This window comes from Leucoraja erinacea, chromosome 7 (genome assembly GCF_028641065.1).
Source record: "Leucoraja erinacea ecotype New England chromosome 7, Leri_hhj_1, whole genome shotgun sequence".
In the NCBI taxonomy this organism is placed as follows: Eukaryota; Metazoa; Chordata; class Chondrichthyes; order Rajiformes; family Rajidae; genus Leucoraja; species Leucoraja erinaceus.
This window is the reverse complement of record NC_073383.1, coordinates 30,557,897-30,575,613: the sequence shown is the minus strand read 5'-3', so window position 1 is coordinate 30,575,613 and position 17,717 is coordinate 30,557,897. Positions and strand designations below refer to the sequence as shown.

Sequence of the window (17,717 nt, the reverse complement as noted above, 5' to 3'; positions counted from 1 at the left end):
GCGTGATGTGTGTGTGAGTTGTCTGTGCGTTATGTGTGTGTGGGAGGGTAGGAGAGAAGGGAGGGAGGGAGGGAAGGAGAGAAGCGAGGGAGGGAGGAGAGGGAGGGTGGGAGGAAGAGACAGAAGGGAGGGGAGGGAAGTAGGGAAGGGAGGGAAGGAGAGAAAGAAGGGATGGAGCGAATGAGAGAAGGGAAAAGAGAAAGGAAGAAGGGAGGGAAAGGGGCGGTGGCGGGAGCGGATGCCGGGATCCGTGCGGACGGCTGCAGCAAGCAAGAATTTAATTGTCCTATCTGGGACACATGACAATAAACTCTCTTGACTTGACGTCGGCTAAATAGAGTCATATAGCACTGAAATAGGTCCTCCGGCCCAACTTACCCATGCCGACAAAGATACCCCATCTACACTAGTCCCACCTGCGTGGATTAGATCCATATCCCTCTAAACCTTTCCTGTCCATGTACCTGTCCAAATATTTTACATGTAGAGTGTGAATGACACAATATTCTGGAGTAACTCAGCATACCAGGAGATTGATAGTGGCAGTCCGAAGAAGGGTTCCGGCCCAAAACATCACGTGTTCCTTTTCTCCAGAGATGCTGCCTGACCCGCTGATTTACTTCAACATTTTGTGTCTATCTTCTGTATAAACCAGCATCTGCAGTTCCTTTCTACACATCCCTGGAGAACATTTCAGGGTCGGAACTCTTCTTCAGACATTTAAATGTTTTGATTTTTTTAGTTTGGAGATACAGCGAGGAAACAGGCCCTTCGGCCCATCAGGTCCGCGCCGATCAGCGATCCCCGCATATTAACACTCTCCTATATCCATTAGGGCCAAAAAAAATTTCATTTACCAAGCCAAATAACCTACATACCTGTACGTTTTTGGGGTGTGGGTGGAAAACCGAAGATCTCGGAGAAAACTCATTCCAGTCACGGGGAGAAAGTACAAACTCCGTACAGACAACACCCACAGTCAGGATCGGACCCGGGTTTCTCTTAACTCTTTCCCCGTTCCCCTAAAACCTATGCCCTCTGGTTCTGGATTCCCCAAGAAATCTCTGTTCTTTGTCTCGCGTTTCCTCAACTGTGTCAGTGCTCCGCATGGACAAGTCTCCACTTGTGGCCACCGCCTGTCTCAACCTCCATGGAATGCCACCCAGAGGGGCGATTCCAGAGTGTTCTGAAGGCACAGGACGTCTCTCTCTCTGACTGTCTACATTCTGTACATTCATTCACACTCTACATGTAAACAGTCAGAGTGAGACGTCATGTGCCCTCAGTGCTCGCTACACCCAGTAATAATGCCTTGCACGCGACAGACACACTTGGTTGGAATGGTGCTGCAAAGTTGAAACAAACTGATCAAGAATCAAGAGTGTTTTATTGTCATATGTCCCGAACTGAACAATGAAATTCTTACTTGCAGCAGCGCAACAGAATATGTAAACATCGTACTCGTAAGCAATTTAATAAGCAATATATAAATATATTAATGTGTATATATATATATATATACATATATATATGTGTGTGTGTGTGTGAGTATATATATATATATATATATATATACACATATGTATACATATACATATACACATATGTATACACACACACACACATATACACACACACATATATATACACACACACATATATATACACACACATATATATACACATATATATATATAATGTTTTCCGTATACATAGGTATACTGAACTTTTATATATAGGTGTGTGTGTTTGAGTGTACATATATATATATAAATAATCAGGCAGCATCTCTGGAGAAAAGGAACAGGTGATGTTTTGGGTCGGAACCCTTCTTCGGACTGCCGCTATCATTCTCTTGGTACGCTGAGTTATTTTTTGTGTCATGCTGAGTTATGTACAGTTACATACAGGCATTTTGTGTCTTTTCAACATTTGAAATATATTTGGAAAGGTACATGGACAGGAAACGTTTAGAGCGATATGGGCCTCATGCACGCAGGTGTATACATATACATATATACCTACATGTGTATACACATACACACACATATATACACATGCATATACAATAGATGCAGGAGTAGGCCATTCAGCCCTTCAAGCCAGCACCGCCATTCACTATCATGGCTGATATAGATACACTAGGCATGTTACAAAACTTACCTTCAGCAGCGTGTGCGCGACTTTGGCGCCTTTGAGGGGGGGGGCGGGGTTAAAATGCGTTTTTTCTCCTACCTGTCCTGGATATATTTTCTCGGAGTGCAAGCTTTTGCTGAAGAATTGTTCTAGGTATGTTGCAAAACTTACCTTCAGCGGCGCTACAGTTCTGCCGCTGCCCGTGTGCGCGATTTTGGCGCCTTTGAGAGGGGGGCGGGTTTAAAACGTGATTTTCTTTAGGCTGTTGAAATCGATGTTGTTCAGCCTACTTAGTTGCTGACAAAAAATCGCTGCGAAATTCGTTCGCTGCAGGTATTTTTAAACTAAATTGGGTTATTTAATTGTTAAAGTAGATTAAAAATCATCCTCTAAAGCCGCAAACCCCGACAACGGGACGGATCTCATGTAGGGGACAACGCAAGGTAGGTTGTTTATTTTTACATTAAAAAGGGCTTCTTAAGATCCCTTTATACAAAATTGTATGTTGCGAGTAGCTGACTTGGGGGCCCATTCAATCCCATACTGTTTTTCATGCCATATGGGCTTCTAATTCACCGCAATGGCAGCGTTCCAAACCACGCGTTCCACTTGCAAGCTGATTTAAATGGCCATTAATTTACAACAATTGAACACTAAATCCCTTCCATTTGGCCTATAAATTAATGTCAATGAGATTTAAAAATCATGTTTTATTGTGAATTCTTGTGTGAATGTTCTTTGGACACTTAGGCTATTTAAAAATGTTAATCTTTCCTTAAGAAATGGATAGATGTTTAGATCTAGCAATTGAATTTTGTAATTAGCTACAATTGGGTAACTGACTAATTATATGCTTTAATTTCAGGTCATCCAAATAAGATTGTTTAATATTTGTTTCAGAATGCTTCAATCTATAATAACTGAAATTTTCTTTCAGTTCCCTTAATTTTTAATAAAGTTATGGCCATTTCACTGTCCTTGATCACAGCTTTTGTGTTAAGTCAATGGAAAATCAATAGGGAACAAGATGCTAATTTCCGAGTATGGAAATGGCCATAGCTTTTTTAATACTGAAGATATGAAAGTGAATTAGGTGTCAAATTAAACTTCTTTTTATGCTTTATCTGATGGGATAAATTGCAGACTTGATTTTTTAAATCTCAAAATTTTGTAACATTGCTAATTGTTCCGACGGCCGTTCTGTGAATTTTTTTTTTTAAATCGCCCGACAATTTCAGCACTAGAGTATTTAAAAATCAGCTTCTAAAGCCGTTAACGCCGACAACGGGGATGGATTTCATGTACGGGACAGGTAAAGGAAAGCCGTTTATTTTACCTATAAGCGTGCTTTTTAGGATGCCTTTAATCCACATTTTACATTGCGAAACGGTGGTTTAGGACCCATATGAACCAGCAGTATTTTTACTGCCGATATGGGGTTTAAATTCACCGCAAACCGCAACGTTCCAAACGATTGCGTTCCTCAAAAACCCACTCGCAAGATGATTTAAATGACCATTAATTTATGGGAATTAAACACTAAATTCCTTCCATTTGGCCTATAAATCCATGACAATGAGATTTAAAAATCATGTTATATTGTGAATTCTTGTGTGAATGTTATTTGGACACTTAGGCTATTTTAAAATGTTAATCTTTTCTTAAGAAATGGATAGATGTTTAGATCTAGTAATTGAATTTTGTAATTAGCTACAATTGGGTAACTAACTAATTATATGCTTTAATTTCAGGTCATCCAAGTAAGATTGTTTCATACTTGTTTCAGAATGCTTCAATCTATAATAACTGAAATTTTCTTTCGGTTCTCTTAATTTTTAAGAAAGTTATGGGCTTTTGACTGTCATTGATCACAGCTTTTGTGTTAAGTCAATGGAAAAGCAATAAGGAACAAGATGCTAATTTCCAAGTATGAAAATGGCCATAACATTTTTAATACTGAAGATATGAAAGTGAATTAAGTGTCAAATTAAACTTCTTTTTATGCTTTATCTGATGGGATAAATTGCAGACTTGTTTTTTTTAAATCTTAAAATGTTGTAACATTGCTACATACACACACACATATATTTTTTTATATATAGTATATATATATATTTTTATATATACTGATTATTTCTGTTTTTCTTTCATACACATGCACTTTCTTTTTCCACCCATACACATAAAACAATCAAACAAACAAACAATAATAGTGCAAAAAGACAAAACCACTGCCCCACGTCTATATTATTTCCGAGCCTATTTGTAGTGTTTAACAGCTGTAGGTTAAGAGCTGCTCCTGATCCCCAGCACGGTTTAAGGTGCCAGGGTCCCGCTTCCCATGTTATTGATACCAAGTGAGTTCCCCTGTCTATTGCAGGATGTGGGCGCCGACACCCCTTCTCTTCCCTTCTTTCCCCACGTCCAGATTTTTTCCCTCTCTCCACACCTGTCCTTACCATAAAAGGAGTCAGGAAGTGGTGTAGAGAGGAGAGGCTGTTGCACGCTGGCGGTGACTGTGGTGTCAGTCCCTTCCCCCCCACCCCCCCACCTCCACACAGGTAACTGTACGCCTCCTCACTCGCACAGACACACACTCTGGGAACACCTTTCCTACTCCTTGCTCTTGCTTGGAATTATTTCTGATTTCTTGTTTGTTTTCTGTGCCTCTTTATTATTTTCTTGTCGATTCACACTCAAAGACATGACGGCGAGGCTGTTGACAATTCTCCTGCTTCTGCCCAATTCGCCGAGCCGCGCGGCAGGTGAGTTCAAGGCCATTGAAATCCTTCACTTGTTCCTTGGTCTCATGTTTACGCAGGTTGAGAGCGAAGGCCAAACACGTTTAGTTTGACAATCTCAGGTATTTCTGCAAACGTGCCCTCAAACTCACTGCACTGCTGCAGGTGAAATCAAACCCTTTGGGTGGTGATAACGTAGCAAATCGCGCCATTCAATCCCATGCCGATAGTGTATCCCCACCTGTGTACTGTAGCTGGTTTAATGTCAGTGTTTTATTTGTGAATGTATTGTTATAATTAATCAAGTCTGAAGAAATGTCCCAACACAAAACGTCGCCTACCCACGTTCTCCAGGGATACTGCCTGACCCACGGAGTTACTAAAGAATTTGTGACTTTTTTCTGTAAAACAAAAGTCAGAACCTTTTTGTTTTCCTTAGGATGGAAATGTCAAATACTAGAGTGCGTAGCTTTTAAGCGAGGGGCTAAAGGGCCTGTCCCACTTATGTGTCCTTGGCACGCAAATTACGCGACCTCGTGGTCACGTTGAGGGGCACGGGCATCGTATGGCCGTGCGGGGCCGGTCCCACTGAGAAGCGCGGAGGGGTATGTAGTTGTGCGCGACATCGCGCGGGGCTCCGAAATGTTTGTAGTGAATGAAATCTTCGCGCGCCAACGGCCTGTCGCGGAACTGGCAGCCAAAGTGGGACAAGCCCAAGACCCTGGCGTGACGCAACGTCTCACCTTCAGCAGAAGTAGGGGAACAACCGCCGAGCTCGGCCTGGGACCCACGGCCGTTGTGGTCCAGATCCACCCCCACTTCTACTCCCAGAGCGGGGCCAAGAAAATTGAAGATAGACACAAAATGCTGGAGTAACTCAGCGGGACTGGCAGCATCTGTGGAGAGAAGCAATGAGTGACATTTCGGGTCAAGACCCTTTTCAGACTGAAGAAGAGTCTCAACATGAAATGTCACCCATTGCTTCCCTCCAGAGATGCTGCCGGTCCCGCTGAGTTACTCCAGCTTTGTGTCCATCTTCAAATGACGTCACGTGCTCCAGATGGCTGTGCGTACGCATGTAATCGTGCCCGACCTTTGCGGGACCGTCTCGGCTCAACGCGACCATGAGGTAGAGTAATTTGCGTGCCAAGGACACGTAAGTGGGACAGGCCCTTAAGTTTAAAGAAGATGGACGGGCATGTTTTTTTTTACACAGAGGGTGGTGAGTGCCTGGAACGCACTGCCAGGGTTGGTGGTGAAGGCAGATACCTTAGTGGTTTTTAAGACACTTTTGGATAGGCACATGGATATGAATTATGCACAGGTAAATAAGCGGTGGTCTGTGCAGCATGTTCAACACCGACATTGTGGCTGAAGGGCTTGTTCTGTTCTATCATTTATGTAAACCAGCATCCGCAGTTCCTTGTCTCTTGGTTATAATTAATTGTCCTGATTTCCACATATGCATTTGATGGTAATTGCTGTAGAGGGAGAATAATTAGTAAAAGTAGTTGGTGTACAGAAGAAGATAAAAACTACAAAAATCTTCCTCTGTAAACAAACTACTTTAAAAAAAAATCTCTCTCTGTGCACCGACCACTTTTAAAATCATCTTCTTCTGGAAACTAACTCTCATATCCCTCCAACTCACCCCAGTCACTCCCTCTTCTCCTCTCTCTCTCCCATCAGGCAAGAGGTACAGAAGTGTGAAAATGCACACCTCCAGATTCAGGGACAGTTTCTTCCCAGCTGCTATCAGGCAAAGGAACCATCCTTTTACCAATTAGAGAGCAGTGGTGAGCTACTATCTACCTCATTGGAGACCTTCAAACTATCTTTAATTGGACTTGTTGCACTAATCATTATTCCCTTTTTCCTGTATCTGCACGCTGTGGACGGCTTGATTGTAAACATGTTTCGACTTTTCACTGACTGGATAGCACGCAACAAAAAATGTTTTTCACTGAACCTCTGAACACATGACAATAAACAAAACTAAACTAAAAATAAAAATTCTCCCTCTGTTCACCAACTCCTTTCAAAAAAATTATCTCCCTTTGTACACAAACTCCTTTAAAAAGTCAACTTTTTCTGCACACCAACTACTTAAAAAAGAATCATCTCCCACTTTACAGCTGCTATGAAGTGCTCTTGCAACAACCCGTCAGGCTATTGAATACTGCAAACCAAACTGCCTTGATGGCACAAGGAACTTTCAGGTTTGTTTCGTTTTTGCACAATATTGTTCTTGTTTTTAATTTATTTAACTGTTTTTATGTTTGCTTATTATATTGAGTACTGTGTTTACAAACCTGAATTCCATTGTAATGATGTTACTTTGCGGTACATATGGCAATAAAACACTCGTGACTCTCTCTTGATTCTTGAATAATGCAGACTGGGGTCAGTAATGCCAGCATTATTTTCTGCACAGGTCCCTGTTCTTCTGGGAATGCAATCACTTGTGAAGAATGTCTGAGGCTTGGCCCACAGTGTGCTTGGTGTTTTCAAAAGGTAGGACAAATGTTTTTATAAAAACATTGCCACAGCCTTCAAAGGATTTTCTGGTTGCTGTAACAAAAGGTTTTGGGGCAATACATTGCGCGCTCCCCTTTCATGCTGGTGGTGAGGCAATCACAAGATTAATATTTAATCTAACACAACATTCACCTTCTCGAAACTTGAGTGCTATGATACAGTACTTGCTGCCAAATATTCTGCAATAAAAGTAAATGAATAATCTGCAGAGTAGATGGAATCGAGAACCAGAGGGCACTGGGTTAAGGTGAGGGGGGGGAAAGATTTTATGGCAATCTGAGGGGTTATTTTTTCACGCAAATTATGCTGGGTGTATGGAACGCATTGCCGGAGGAGGTAGTTGAGTCGGGGACTATCACAACGTTTAAGAAGCATTCAGATACATGGATGGGACAAGTTTAGAGGGATATGGGTCAAACGCAAGTAAGTGGGACGTATAGATGGGACATGTTGGTCAGTGTGGGAAGGTTGGGCTGTGTCCACGTTGTATGATTCTATGACTCTAATCCATATTACACATGATGTAGATACACGGGATATGACAAAGCACTTGCTCATAACATGAGTCCCACAGCCAAGTTTAGTTTAGAGATACAACATAGAAACAGGCCCTTCAGCCCACCGAGTCCGCTTGACCAATGATCATCCCATTCACTAGTTCCAACCTACACACTAGGGATTATTTACAGAAGCTAATTAACCTACAAACCTGCAAGCCTTTGGTTAAGAAGGAACTGCAGATGCTGGAAAGTCCACCTTTGTCTACCTGCAGGTCTTGGGGATGTGGGAGGAAACCTGAGCACCCGAGGAGAACCCACATGGTCACAGGGAGAAGGTCCAAACTCCTTACAGATTGCTCCTGAGGTCAGCATCAAACCCAGGTCTCTGGTGCAGTAATGCAGCAACTCTACCCCTGTACCACCTTCTAGAGTGTTTCATACAAACACCAGGGCAAGAACAACTAATCCACACTAAAATAAAGCTATACTTGTGTTTCAGTACATTAAAACACACTGACTCGAAATGTAATTTTAGGTCTAGTTTATTTTTTTAAATATTTATAAAACAGTTCTGATTTTACAAATTGGGAATTAAATGCACACTAGACATCTCAACAATATTGATTACAATTGGTGTTTCATTCACAGCATTTACAGCGAATAATATTCAAGTTTATGTGTACAGATAGAATTAGTGGTAAAACTAATTTGAGGAAAAATGGCTAATAATTAAAAATGAAACGCATTGGAATAATATTGTATTCCTCATCAGGAGAATGTGGAGCAATGTTTTATAATACTAAATGTTTTTGTGAAGCAATATTGTGTTCCTAATCAGAATAAAGTTCAGCCATGTTTTAAAATATTAAGAGTATTTAGAAGTAATATCTTTCTAATCATGAGAAAGATTCCAAACATTGCCTTGAGGTGGCACAGTGGTACAGCTGGTAGAGCTGCTGAATCAGAGTGCCAGAGACATGGGGTCAATCCTGACAACGGGTGCCGTCAATATGTGGAGTTTGCACGTTCTCCGTGTGACCGCGTGGGTTTCCTCCGGGTGCTCAGGTCCCACATCCAAAGACGTACGGGTTCGTAGGTTAATTGGCTTCTGTAAGTTGCCGCTAGTGTGTAGACAATGGGTGCAGGAGCAGGCTATTTGGCCCTTCGAGCCAGTACCGCCATCAATGTGATCATCCACAATCAGTACCCCGTTCCTGCCTTCACCTCATATCCCCTGACTCCGCTATCTTATTCCCCTGGCTCCGCTATCCGCTATCTCCCCTATCTAGCTCTCTCTTGAAAGTATCCAGAGAACCGGAACCGCCCTCTGAGGCAGAGAATTCCACAGACTCACAACCCACTTTTGTGAAAAAGTTTTTCCTCATCTCTGTTCCAAATGGCCTACCCCTTATTCTTAAACTGTGGCCCCTGGTTCTGGACTCCCCCAACATCGGGAACATGTTTTGTGGCTCTAGCGTGTCCAAACCCTTAATGATCTTATATGTTTCAATATAATCCCATCTCATCCTTCTAAACTCCAGCATGTACAACCCCAGCCGCTCCATTCTATCAACATGTGACAGTCCCGCCATCCCGGGAGTTAACCTTGTGAAACTACGCTGCAGTCCCTCAATAGCAAGAATGTCCTTCCTCAAATTTGGAAACTGAAACTGCACACAATACTCCAGGTGTGGTCTCACTAGGGCCCTGTACAACTGCAGAAGGACTTCTTTGCTCCTTTACTCAACTCTTCTTGTTATGAAGGCCAGCATGCCATTCGCATTCTTCACTGCCTGCTGTACCTGTCTGCTTACTTTCAGTGACTGAAAATAAGCATGCAGGTACAGGATATGACTGTGGGATAACATAGAAATAGGGTGAAGGGGTGATCATTGGTCGGCGTGGACTTGGTGGCCCGTAGGGCCCATTTCTATGCTGCATCTTTAAACTAAATATTAGAGACCATGTTAGAAAATATTATTAGTATTGTGTTCCTAATCAAGACAATATACTATGATGATTAAAAAAATCCTTAGAGCAGTAGAAAACAATATTGTGTTCCTAAATAAGTTAATGCATAGCCATGTTTAAAAATACTAATAGTATTTGAAAAGTAAATGCGATGATTTGGATTTTTAAATATTTCCTTCTCCAGGTGACATTGTCATGGCCTATGGTTTGGGGAATGGTATCTAGTTTAGTTTAGTTTATTGTCATGTGTACTGTGGTACAGTGAAAAGCTTTTTTTGTTGCGTGCTATACAGTCAGCGAAAAGACCATACATGATTACAATCGAGCTGTCCACAGTGTACATATACAGGATAAAGGGAATAAATGCTGCTGTTTGTGTAGAGGTTTAAAAAAGGGGAGCAAATGCAATGAGTGATTGCAGATCCACTTCTGGGACCAAGACACAGAAAGTCGTCTGGGTTGGGCACCATCTTACAATGCAGCCATGAAATGATGACTATTTATTTTAGGACTTTGGTGTGGATTTAAATTCTGGAGGAAGGTGCGACATTGCCAGCGACCTCTTTCATCGAGGATGTTCCCTGGAATTTATCGAGTTCTCCGTCAGCCACGTTCGTGTGATAAGGAACGAGACTTTAAGCTGGAGCAGGGAGACGGGGGACGAGGGAAGAGTCCAAATGTCTCCACAGAAACTTGTTCTGAATCTGCGTCCAGGTAAACTATGTGAAGGGGAGCGTCGAGAATGAACAGTGGGCAGAACTTTAAATGGCAATATTGAAAGCACACTCCCCTGCCCCATTGTACTGGCATCTTGCACCTTATGACACAGAAGCCTCAATGTCGGGTTATAGGGCTTTAAAATACCACAAAATGTGTCAGAGCATCCTATTAAACAGATAGATCACACCACCACTCTACCCAAGCCGGGACTATCTCGTTTAATACAGGCCAGGGCTCTGGAATTCAGAGCCGGCAGAACCGTTCCCATAGCCAACTTCCGGGGCCGAATTTACGGGCTGGTATCTCGGCTCCTCGGCAGCCTAGGCGGAATGTTCCGGTACCATTGAACTCCTCTTGGAGGCCATGATTACTGTTGGTCCGGCTAAATGGATAATCCAGCAAGGCTCTGGAAACAAGGGTGATGGGAAATCAGTGGTGGACTTGGATAACGAATAATTGGATGTAAATTGTCCCATAACCACTGGACTTGTGGGAAGAGGGAGAACTATTATGGGCCTATTTCACTAGGAGAGTAAAACATAAATCAAATTGTTCTGGTTTTAATATATGAAAATATAATTGTCGGTCAGGTAATAGAGTTGTCGGTATATTGACCAAATCAGACACGCCACAGTTGGTCTTTCGGATATGAACATTAAATACATCAACCATAATATTTACTTCCGGTTTTAATAGATGAAAATAGAATTGTCAGTCGGGTAATAAAGCTATTGGTATATTGACCAATCAAATGTTCCACACCTGGTCTTTCCATAAGACATAGGAGCAGAATAAGGCCATTCAGCCCATCGAGGCTGCTCTGCCATTCGACCATGGTTAATCTGTTTTCCCTCAAAACCCCATTCTCTGCCTTCTCTCTGTAACCTTATGCCCCTGTCCTACTTAGGAAACCTGAACAGAAACCTCTGGAGACTTTGTGTCCCACCCAAGGTTTCCGTGCGGTTCCCGGAGGTTGCAGGTGGTTGCCGGAGGTTGCAGGTAGTGGAAGCAGGCAGGGAGACTGACAAAAACTTCCGGGAACCGCACGGAAGCCTTGGGTGGGGCGCAAAGTCTCCAGAGGTTTCCGTTCAGGTTTCCTAAGTGGGACAGGGGTTAGACACCCATACTAATCAAAAGCCTATCACCCGCCGCTTTAAAAACACCCAATGTCTTGGCCTCCACAGCCGTCTGTGGCAATGAATTCCACAGATATACCATCCTTTTGGATATCAAAGTTTAATATATCAACCATTATGTTTATTATGTGAAAATATAATTTTTTTTTGTCAGGTAGTCCAGTGACGTTTGGAGTGGATGTGCGCCAGGCTGAGGATTATCCCATTGACCTTTACTATCTCATGGACCTTTCTGCCTCTATGATCGATGACTTGGCCAGAATTAAATTGCTGGGCACCTCTCTGTCCAGAGAGATGGCCAAATTAACCAGCAACTTTAAACTAGGCTTTGGAGCGTTCGTAGACAAGCCCGTATCTCCTTTTATGAAAACAAATCCCGTTGACATAAACAACCCCTGCTGGTAAGCAATTGATTTTGTTATTAATGTCTGTGTAGAATCCCTGTCTGTAGCTGGAGATATTAAAATGTCAAGTGACGTTGCAAAGAATGCTGCATGAGTAAGGTCAGCTGGTTCTCCTGGTCCCAAATAGTCCCGTTTTTACAGATCTGCATTTAAATCTAAAACAAACCCTACTGTTGATAGGGTGTTACAGTGGTGCAGCATTAGAGCTACTGTCTTACAGCGCCCAAGATCCGAGTTTGATCCTGACTATAGGTGCTGTCTGTACGTAGTTTATGCGTTCCCCTTGTGTCTGCATGGGTTTTCTCTGGATGCACTGGGTTCCTCCCACGCTCCAAAGATGCGCAGATTAATTGGCTTCTGTAAATTGTCCCTAGGGTGTAGGATAGGAATCGTTTGTGGGTGATCATTGGTCGGCACAGACTCAGTGGGCCAAATAACTTGTTTCTATGCTGTATCTCTTAACTAAACAATGTTAAGCTACAGTAACTAACAAATCAAATTCAAGTGACTGTTGGAAAAAGTATCTCGTTTAACCTTACAATCACTGCTGAAACAATAGACACAAAGTGCCGGAGTAATTCAGTGGGTCAGGCAGCATCTCTGGAGAAGAAGGATAGGTGACATTTCGGGTCGGGGCCCTTCATCAGCCTGGAATCATTAAAGTCACTGCTGTTAGTTTGAACATTCACAGGGAATAAGGGTCCCCTGTTTAGTTTAGTTTAGAAATACAGTGTGGCAACAGGCCCTTTGGCCCACCGAGTCTGAACTGACCATTGACCACCCTGTATACTAGCACTATCCTACACACTGTGGACAATTTACAGAAATTAATTTACCTACAAACCTGTATGTCTTTGGAATGTGGGAGAAATCCCAGGGGGCAGGAATTTAGATTTCTAGATCACTGGAATCTCTTCTGGGGCAGGGGTGACTTGTATAAAAGGGACGGGTTGCACATTAATTGGAGGGGAACCGACATTCTGGGAGGCTGGTTTGCTAGTGCTGCACAGGTGGGTTTAAACTGAACAGTGGGGGGGTGGTGTCAACAAGTATGCGTGCAGTTAACGGGAAAGAGAGTGCAGGAAAGGTCACGTTTAAACTAACGGGGCAGGGGGATGGGAACCAATGCAAGGATACAGAGGGCCATAAAAGGAGGACAGAACCAAAAGGTAGAAGAGAGATAAGAAAAACAAACCTGAAAGCTTTGTGCCTCAATGCAAGGGGCATTTCGTAATAAGGTGGATTAATTGAATGTGCAGATATTAGTTAAGGAATGGAGTGGGAGATTGCATTTTTCACATGGTCCATTCTGTTTCGACGAATGCAATCAACTTGGCTTGCACAAACAGAAGATCAAACAGAACAAGCTGTCTTACAATGTTAGGCTGTATACGCAAGAAGAAGAAGAAGTTAAGGAATATGATTTAGTTGGAATTACAGTGACAGGCTCCAAGGTGACCAAGGCTTGGAGCAGGGGCATTCAATACTAGCCTAACCCTGTCACACGGGAAGCCTGGTCCCCCAAAGCACCCCTCTACCCACTCCCTCCCTCTCTTTCCTCCCCATCACTCTCTCCTCCTCCCCCCCCCCCCCATCCTCATCACTCTATCCCCCCCCCCCCCCCCTTCCTCCCTCATCCCCCTCTACCCTCTCCCCTCTCCCTCTCTCCCTCCGTCTTCTCTCTCACCCCTGTGCTGTTGGCCGGGCTGCGTTAGGGCCGCTCCTGATGTATGTGCCCGTGGGCAGGAGCCATTGGAGCACTGCCCGTCCTGGGACCCATGGTGTCTCTAGCCAGCGGGTAGACACCAGGGCTCAGTGCTGCCCTCCCCTCCCCCCATCTCCCTAGACCACCCCATCTCCCTCGACCACCCCATCTCCCTCCTCCCTATTTCCCTCATCCTCCTCCCCTTACTCCCATTCCCTGCCCCAGCACCTACCCAGGTCGTAGAGCAGCGCCAGGGCCTGGAACTCGGCCTGGTTCTCGTACTCGGCCCGGCCCTGGCTGTAGGCGGCCGAAGCACTCGCGGACCTGGGCCTCGACGGAGCCAGGCTCACTGGGGCAGGGTGAGGGTAGCATGTGGCTAAGCTAGAGCTGCCCGCAGAGCAGGAAGCGGAGGCTGTGCTGCAGGTTGGCGGCGGCCGGACGGCCCCTGAAGCGCTGGTACACCTTGATCCAGGCCCTGGCCTTGGGCACGACTCCAGCCCTCAGCTCGGCCACTGCCTGGGATCCAGTCCCAGACTCCAGGCCCGTTCTTGGTTCCAGCCCAGTCCCCAGGCTCGGCCCGCGGCTTCACCTTCCCCATCAGGTACTGCGCGGCCGCAACTGCTCGGGCGGTGGCGCCACTCCTTCACCATGATGACCTCTAGCCAATTGACAGCAGACGCGACCGATCAGTGCGGTGGTGGTGCCAGGATGGAGCATTGCCGTCCAGATTGGTCTGCGTGGCTGTTGCACTCACAGCACAGGAGAACGGTGAGTAAATTGGCGAAAAATCATAGCGCTATTGGGTACTGTTTTTGCGCAAATAGAAAAACCACGCAAACCGGAAGAGCACAAGATCAGAATTTTAGTTTTATGTATAGATAGATAGATAGATAGATAGATTCAGGAAGGATAGACATAAAGGGAGAGGAGGTGGGGTGGCATTGCTGGTTAAAGAGAATAATGCAACAGCAAGGAAAGACATTATCTTGGATGCTGTAGAATCGATATGGGTATAATTGCAAAATAGCCAAGGGCAGAAAAAACTTGTTGTAGTTGAACAGACCGCCAAACAGCAGTAGGGAGGTTGGGGATAGCATCAAACTGGTAATTATGGATGCGTGTAGCAAAGGTACAGCAGTTATCATGGGTGACTTTAATCTACATATAGACTGGGCCAACCAAATTGGCAGCGGTGCTGAGGAGAAGGATTTCTTGGAATGTATACGGGATGGGTTTTTAAATCAATATGTAGAACAACCGACTAGAGGGCAGGCCGTCTTAGACTGGGTATTGTGTAATGAGGAAGGATTAATTAGCAATCTTGTTGTGCAGAGCCCCTTGGGCAACAGTGATCATAATATGGTGGAATTCTGCATTAGGATGGAAAGTGACAGTTAATTCAGAGACTAGGGTCCTGAATTTAAAGAAAGGAGACTTTGAAGGTATGAGATGGGAAGTGGCTAGGATAGACTGGCAAATCTATTTAACTAAAAGTCTCATCTTGATCACTTCCTGTCTGCGCTGTATATTGATTTTAGAAAAAACGCTACCTTATATCGTTATGGTTTTTGGCCATCTTACTCAGTCCTCCTCCGCTGAGGAAGCCCCAAGGATTTTTCCGTTAAAATAACCAAGTTATGAGTGTTTAAAAAATAATCTTGAGATCAGCTGATTGGTCCACTCGCCTGTCAATCACCATGATGAAGGTAGCGCCCCTTCCGGGGGGGGGGGGGGGGGGGGGGTGTGGGTGGCAGGACTATTAAACCCCGGATGCCTGGACGTGAAGTTCGCGAGGGAGAGACCACAACTGTGATTCGATGCTGTGAATCAACTGAACTGTGAGTCTGCAATGTACTTGCAATAAATGATTTGTTAGCCCTTAATAACAATGCAACGAGTTGTTCAGCAATTTGGTGGCCTGCACTCTGCTTGAAATGCTATGAAATTGAATTTGGTGGCCTGCACTCTGCTTGAAATTGAATGTTAAGCAATAGCTGTGAGTGAACTACCAGCCCACCAGCCCTGAGTGACTGCCAGCCCACCAGCCCTGAGTGACTGCCAGCCCACCAGCCCTGAGTGACTGCCAGCCCACCAGCCCTGAGTGACTGCCAGCCCACCAGCCCTGAGTGACTGCCAGCCCACCAGCCCAGATTGACTGCCAGCCCACCAGCCCTGAGTGACTGCCAGCCCACCAGCCCTGAGTGACTGCCAGCCCACCAGCCCTGAGTGACTGCCAGCCCACCAGCCCTGAGTGACTGCCAGCCCATCAGCCCTGAGTGACTGCCAGCCCACCAGCCCGGAGTGACTGCCAGCCCACCAGCCCTGAGTGACTGCCAGCCCACCAGGCCTGAGTGACTGCCAGCCCACCAGCCCTGAGTGACTGCCAGCCCACCAGCCCTGAGTGACTGCCAGCCCACCAGCCCTGAGTGACTGCCAGCCCACCAGCCCTGAGTGACTGCCAGCCCACCAGCCCTGAGTGACTGAGCTGCCAGGCCCGAGTGACTGGGCTGCCAGGCCCGAGTGACTGAGCTGCCAGCCCAAAAATCCATTTGGCTCACAATGTCCATACTAGCCCTCTCGAAACCAGTCCCTTCGGCCCACAACACCCATACTAGCGATCCAGAAAGTCCCCCCACTGGCCACCAATATTGGAATTGGTGGAGAGTTGGAATATTGCGTTGGGGGACTAGCCCTCCCATGTGAACATGGGACCCAACAGGTCCCACTAAGTCTAGTTATACTTAAAGGGCTGATGGTGGAGATGCAATGGCAAATATTTAAAGATCGCATGGATGAACTCCAAAAATTGTTCATCCCTGTCTGGCGAAAAAATAAAACGGGCGTGTCCGGTTCAACCGCGGCTAACAGGGGAAATCAAAGATAGTGTTAAATTCAAGGAAGAGGCATATAAATTGGCCAGAGGAAGCAAACCGGGGGGGCTGGGAGAAATCTAGAACTCATCAGAGGAGGACAAAAGGGTTAATTAAGAGGGTGATAAAAGCTTGTGAGGAACATAAAAACTGACTCTAAAAGCTTCTTTAGATATGTAAAAAGATTAGTGAAGACAAATGTAGGTTCCTTACAATCAGAGACAGGTGAACAGTTAAACGAGTACTTTGGTTCTGTCTTCACTAAGGAAGACAAACATTCTTACAGAGCGAGGAACTGAAGGGAATCCACATTAGTTAGGAAATGTTGTTAGGGAAACGGTTGCGACTAAATCCCCAGGGCCTGATGGTCTGCATCCCAGAGTACAAGGAGGGGGCCCGAGAAATTGTGGATGCATTGGTGATCATTTTCCTATGTTCTCTTAACTCTGGATCAGTTCCTGTGGACTGGAGGGTAGTCAATGTAACTCCACTTTATAAGAAAGGAGGGAGAGAGAAAATGGGGAATTATAGACCAGTTAGCCTCACATCGGTAGTGGGGAAGAGTTTAAGAAGGAACTGCAGATGCTGGAAAATCGAAGGTACACAAAAATGCTGGAGAAACTCAGCGGTTGCAGCAGCATCTAAGGAGCAAAGGAAATGGGCAACGTTTTGGGCCGAAACACTTCTTCAGATGCTGGAGTCGATTATTAAATATGTTTTAGCAATGTATTTGGAAAGCAGTGACAGGATCAGTCAAAGTCAGCATGGATTTATGAAGGGGAATTCATGCTTGACTAATCTTTTGGGGTTTTTTGAGGATGTAACAAGTAGAATGGATAAGGGAGAGCCAGTAGATGTGGTGTATCTGGACTTTCAAAAGGCCTTTGACAATATCCCACACAAGAGATTAGTATACAAAATAATGGTTTTGGGGTAGGGTATTGACATGGATAGAGAAGTGGTTGACAGACGGGAAGCAAAGAGTAGGAAATAACG

General features: G+C 44.7%; 1 protein-coding gene across 6 annotated transcripts in view; it reads left to right on the top strand.

Annotated features, from left to right (window-relative positions):
* Positions 1-4,687: 4,687 nt before the first annotated feature.
* itgb6 (integrin, beta 6) overlaps positions 4,688-17,717 on the top strand; it is a 74,057-nt gene continuing 61,027 nt past the window's right edge. For 4 of the 6 annotated variants that reach the window (XM_055638128.1, XM_055638127.1, XM_055638129.1 and 1 more), the window contains exons 1-4: positions 4,688-4,901; positions 7,312-7,391; positions 10,396-10,600; positions 11,897-12,143. In XM_055638128.1, coding sequence (XP_055494103.1) covers positions 4,841-4,901; positions 7,312-7,391; positions 10,396-10,600; positions 11,897-12,143 — 593 coding nt within the window. In that variant the 5' untranslated portion in view covers positions 4,688-4,840. Of the gene's footprint in view, positions 4,902-7,012; positions 7,097-7,311; positions 7,392-10,395; positions 10,601-11,896; positions 12,144-17,717 lie in introns of all 6 variants that reach the window. The other 2 variants (XM_055638132.1, XM_055638131.1) reach the window with 2 other exon arrangements.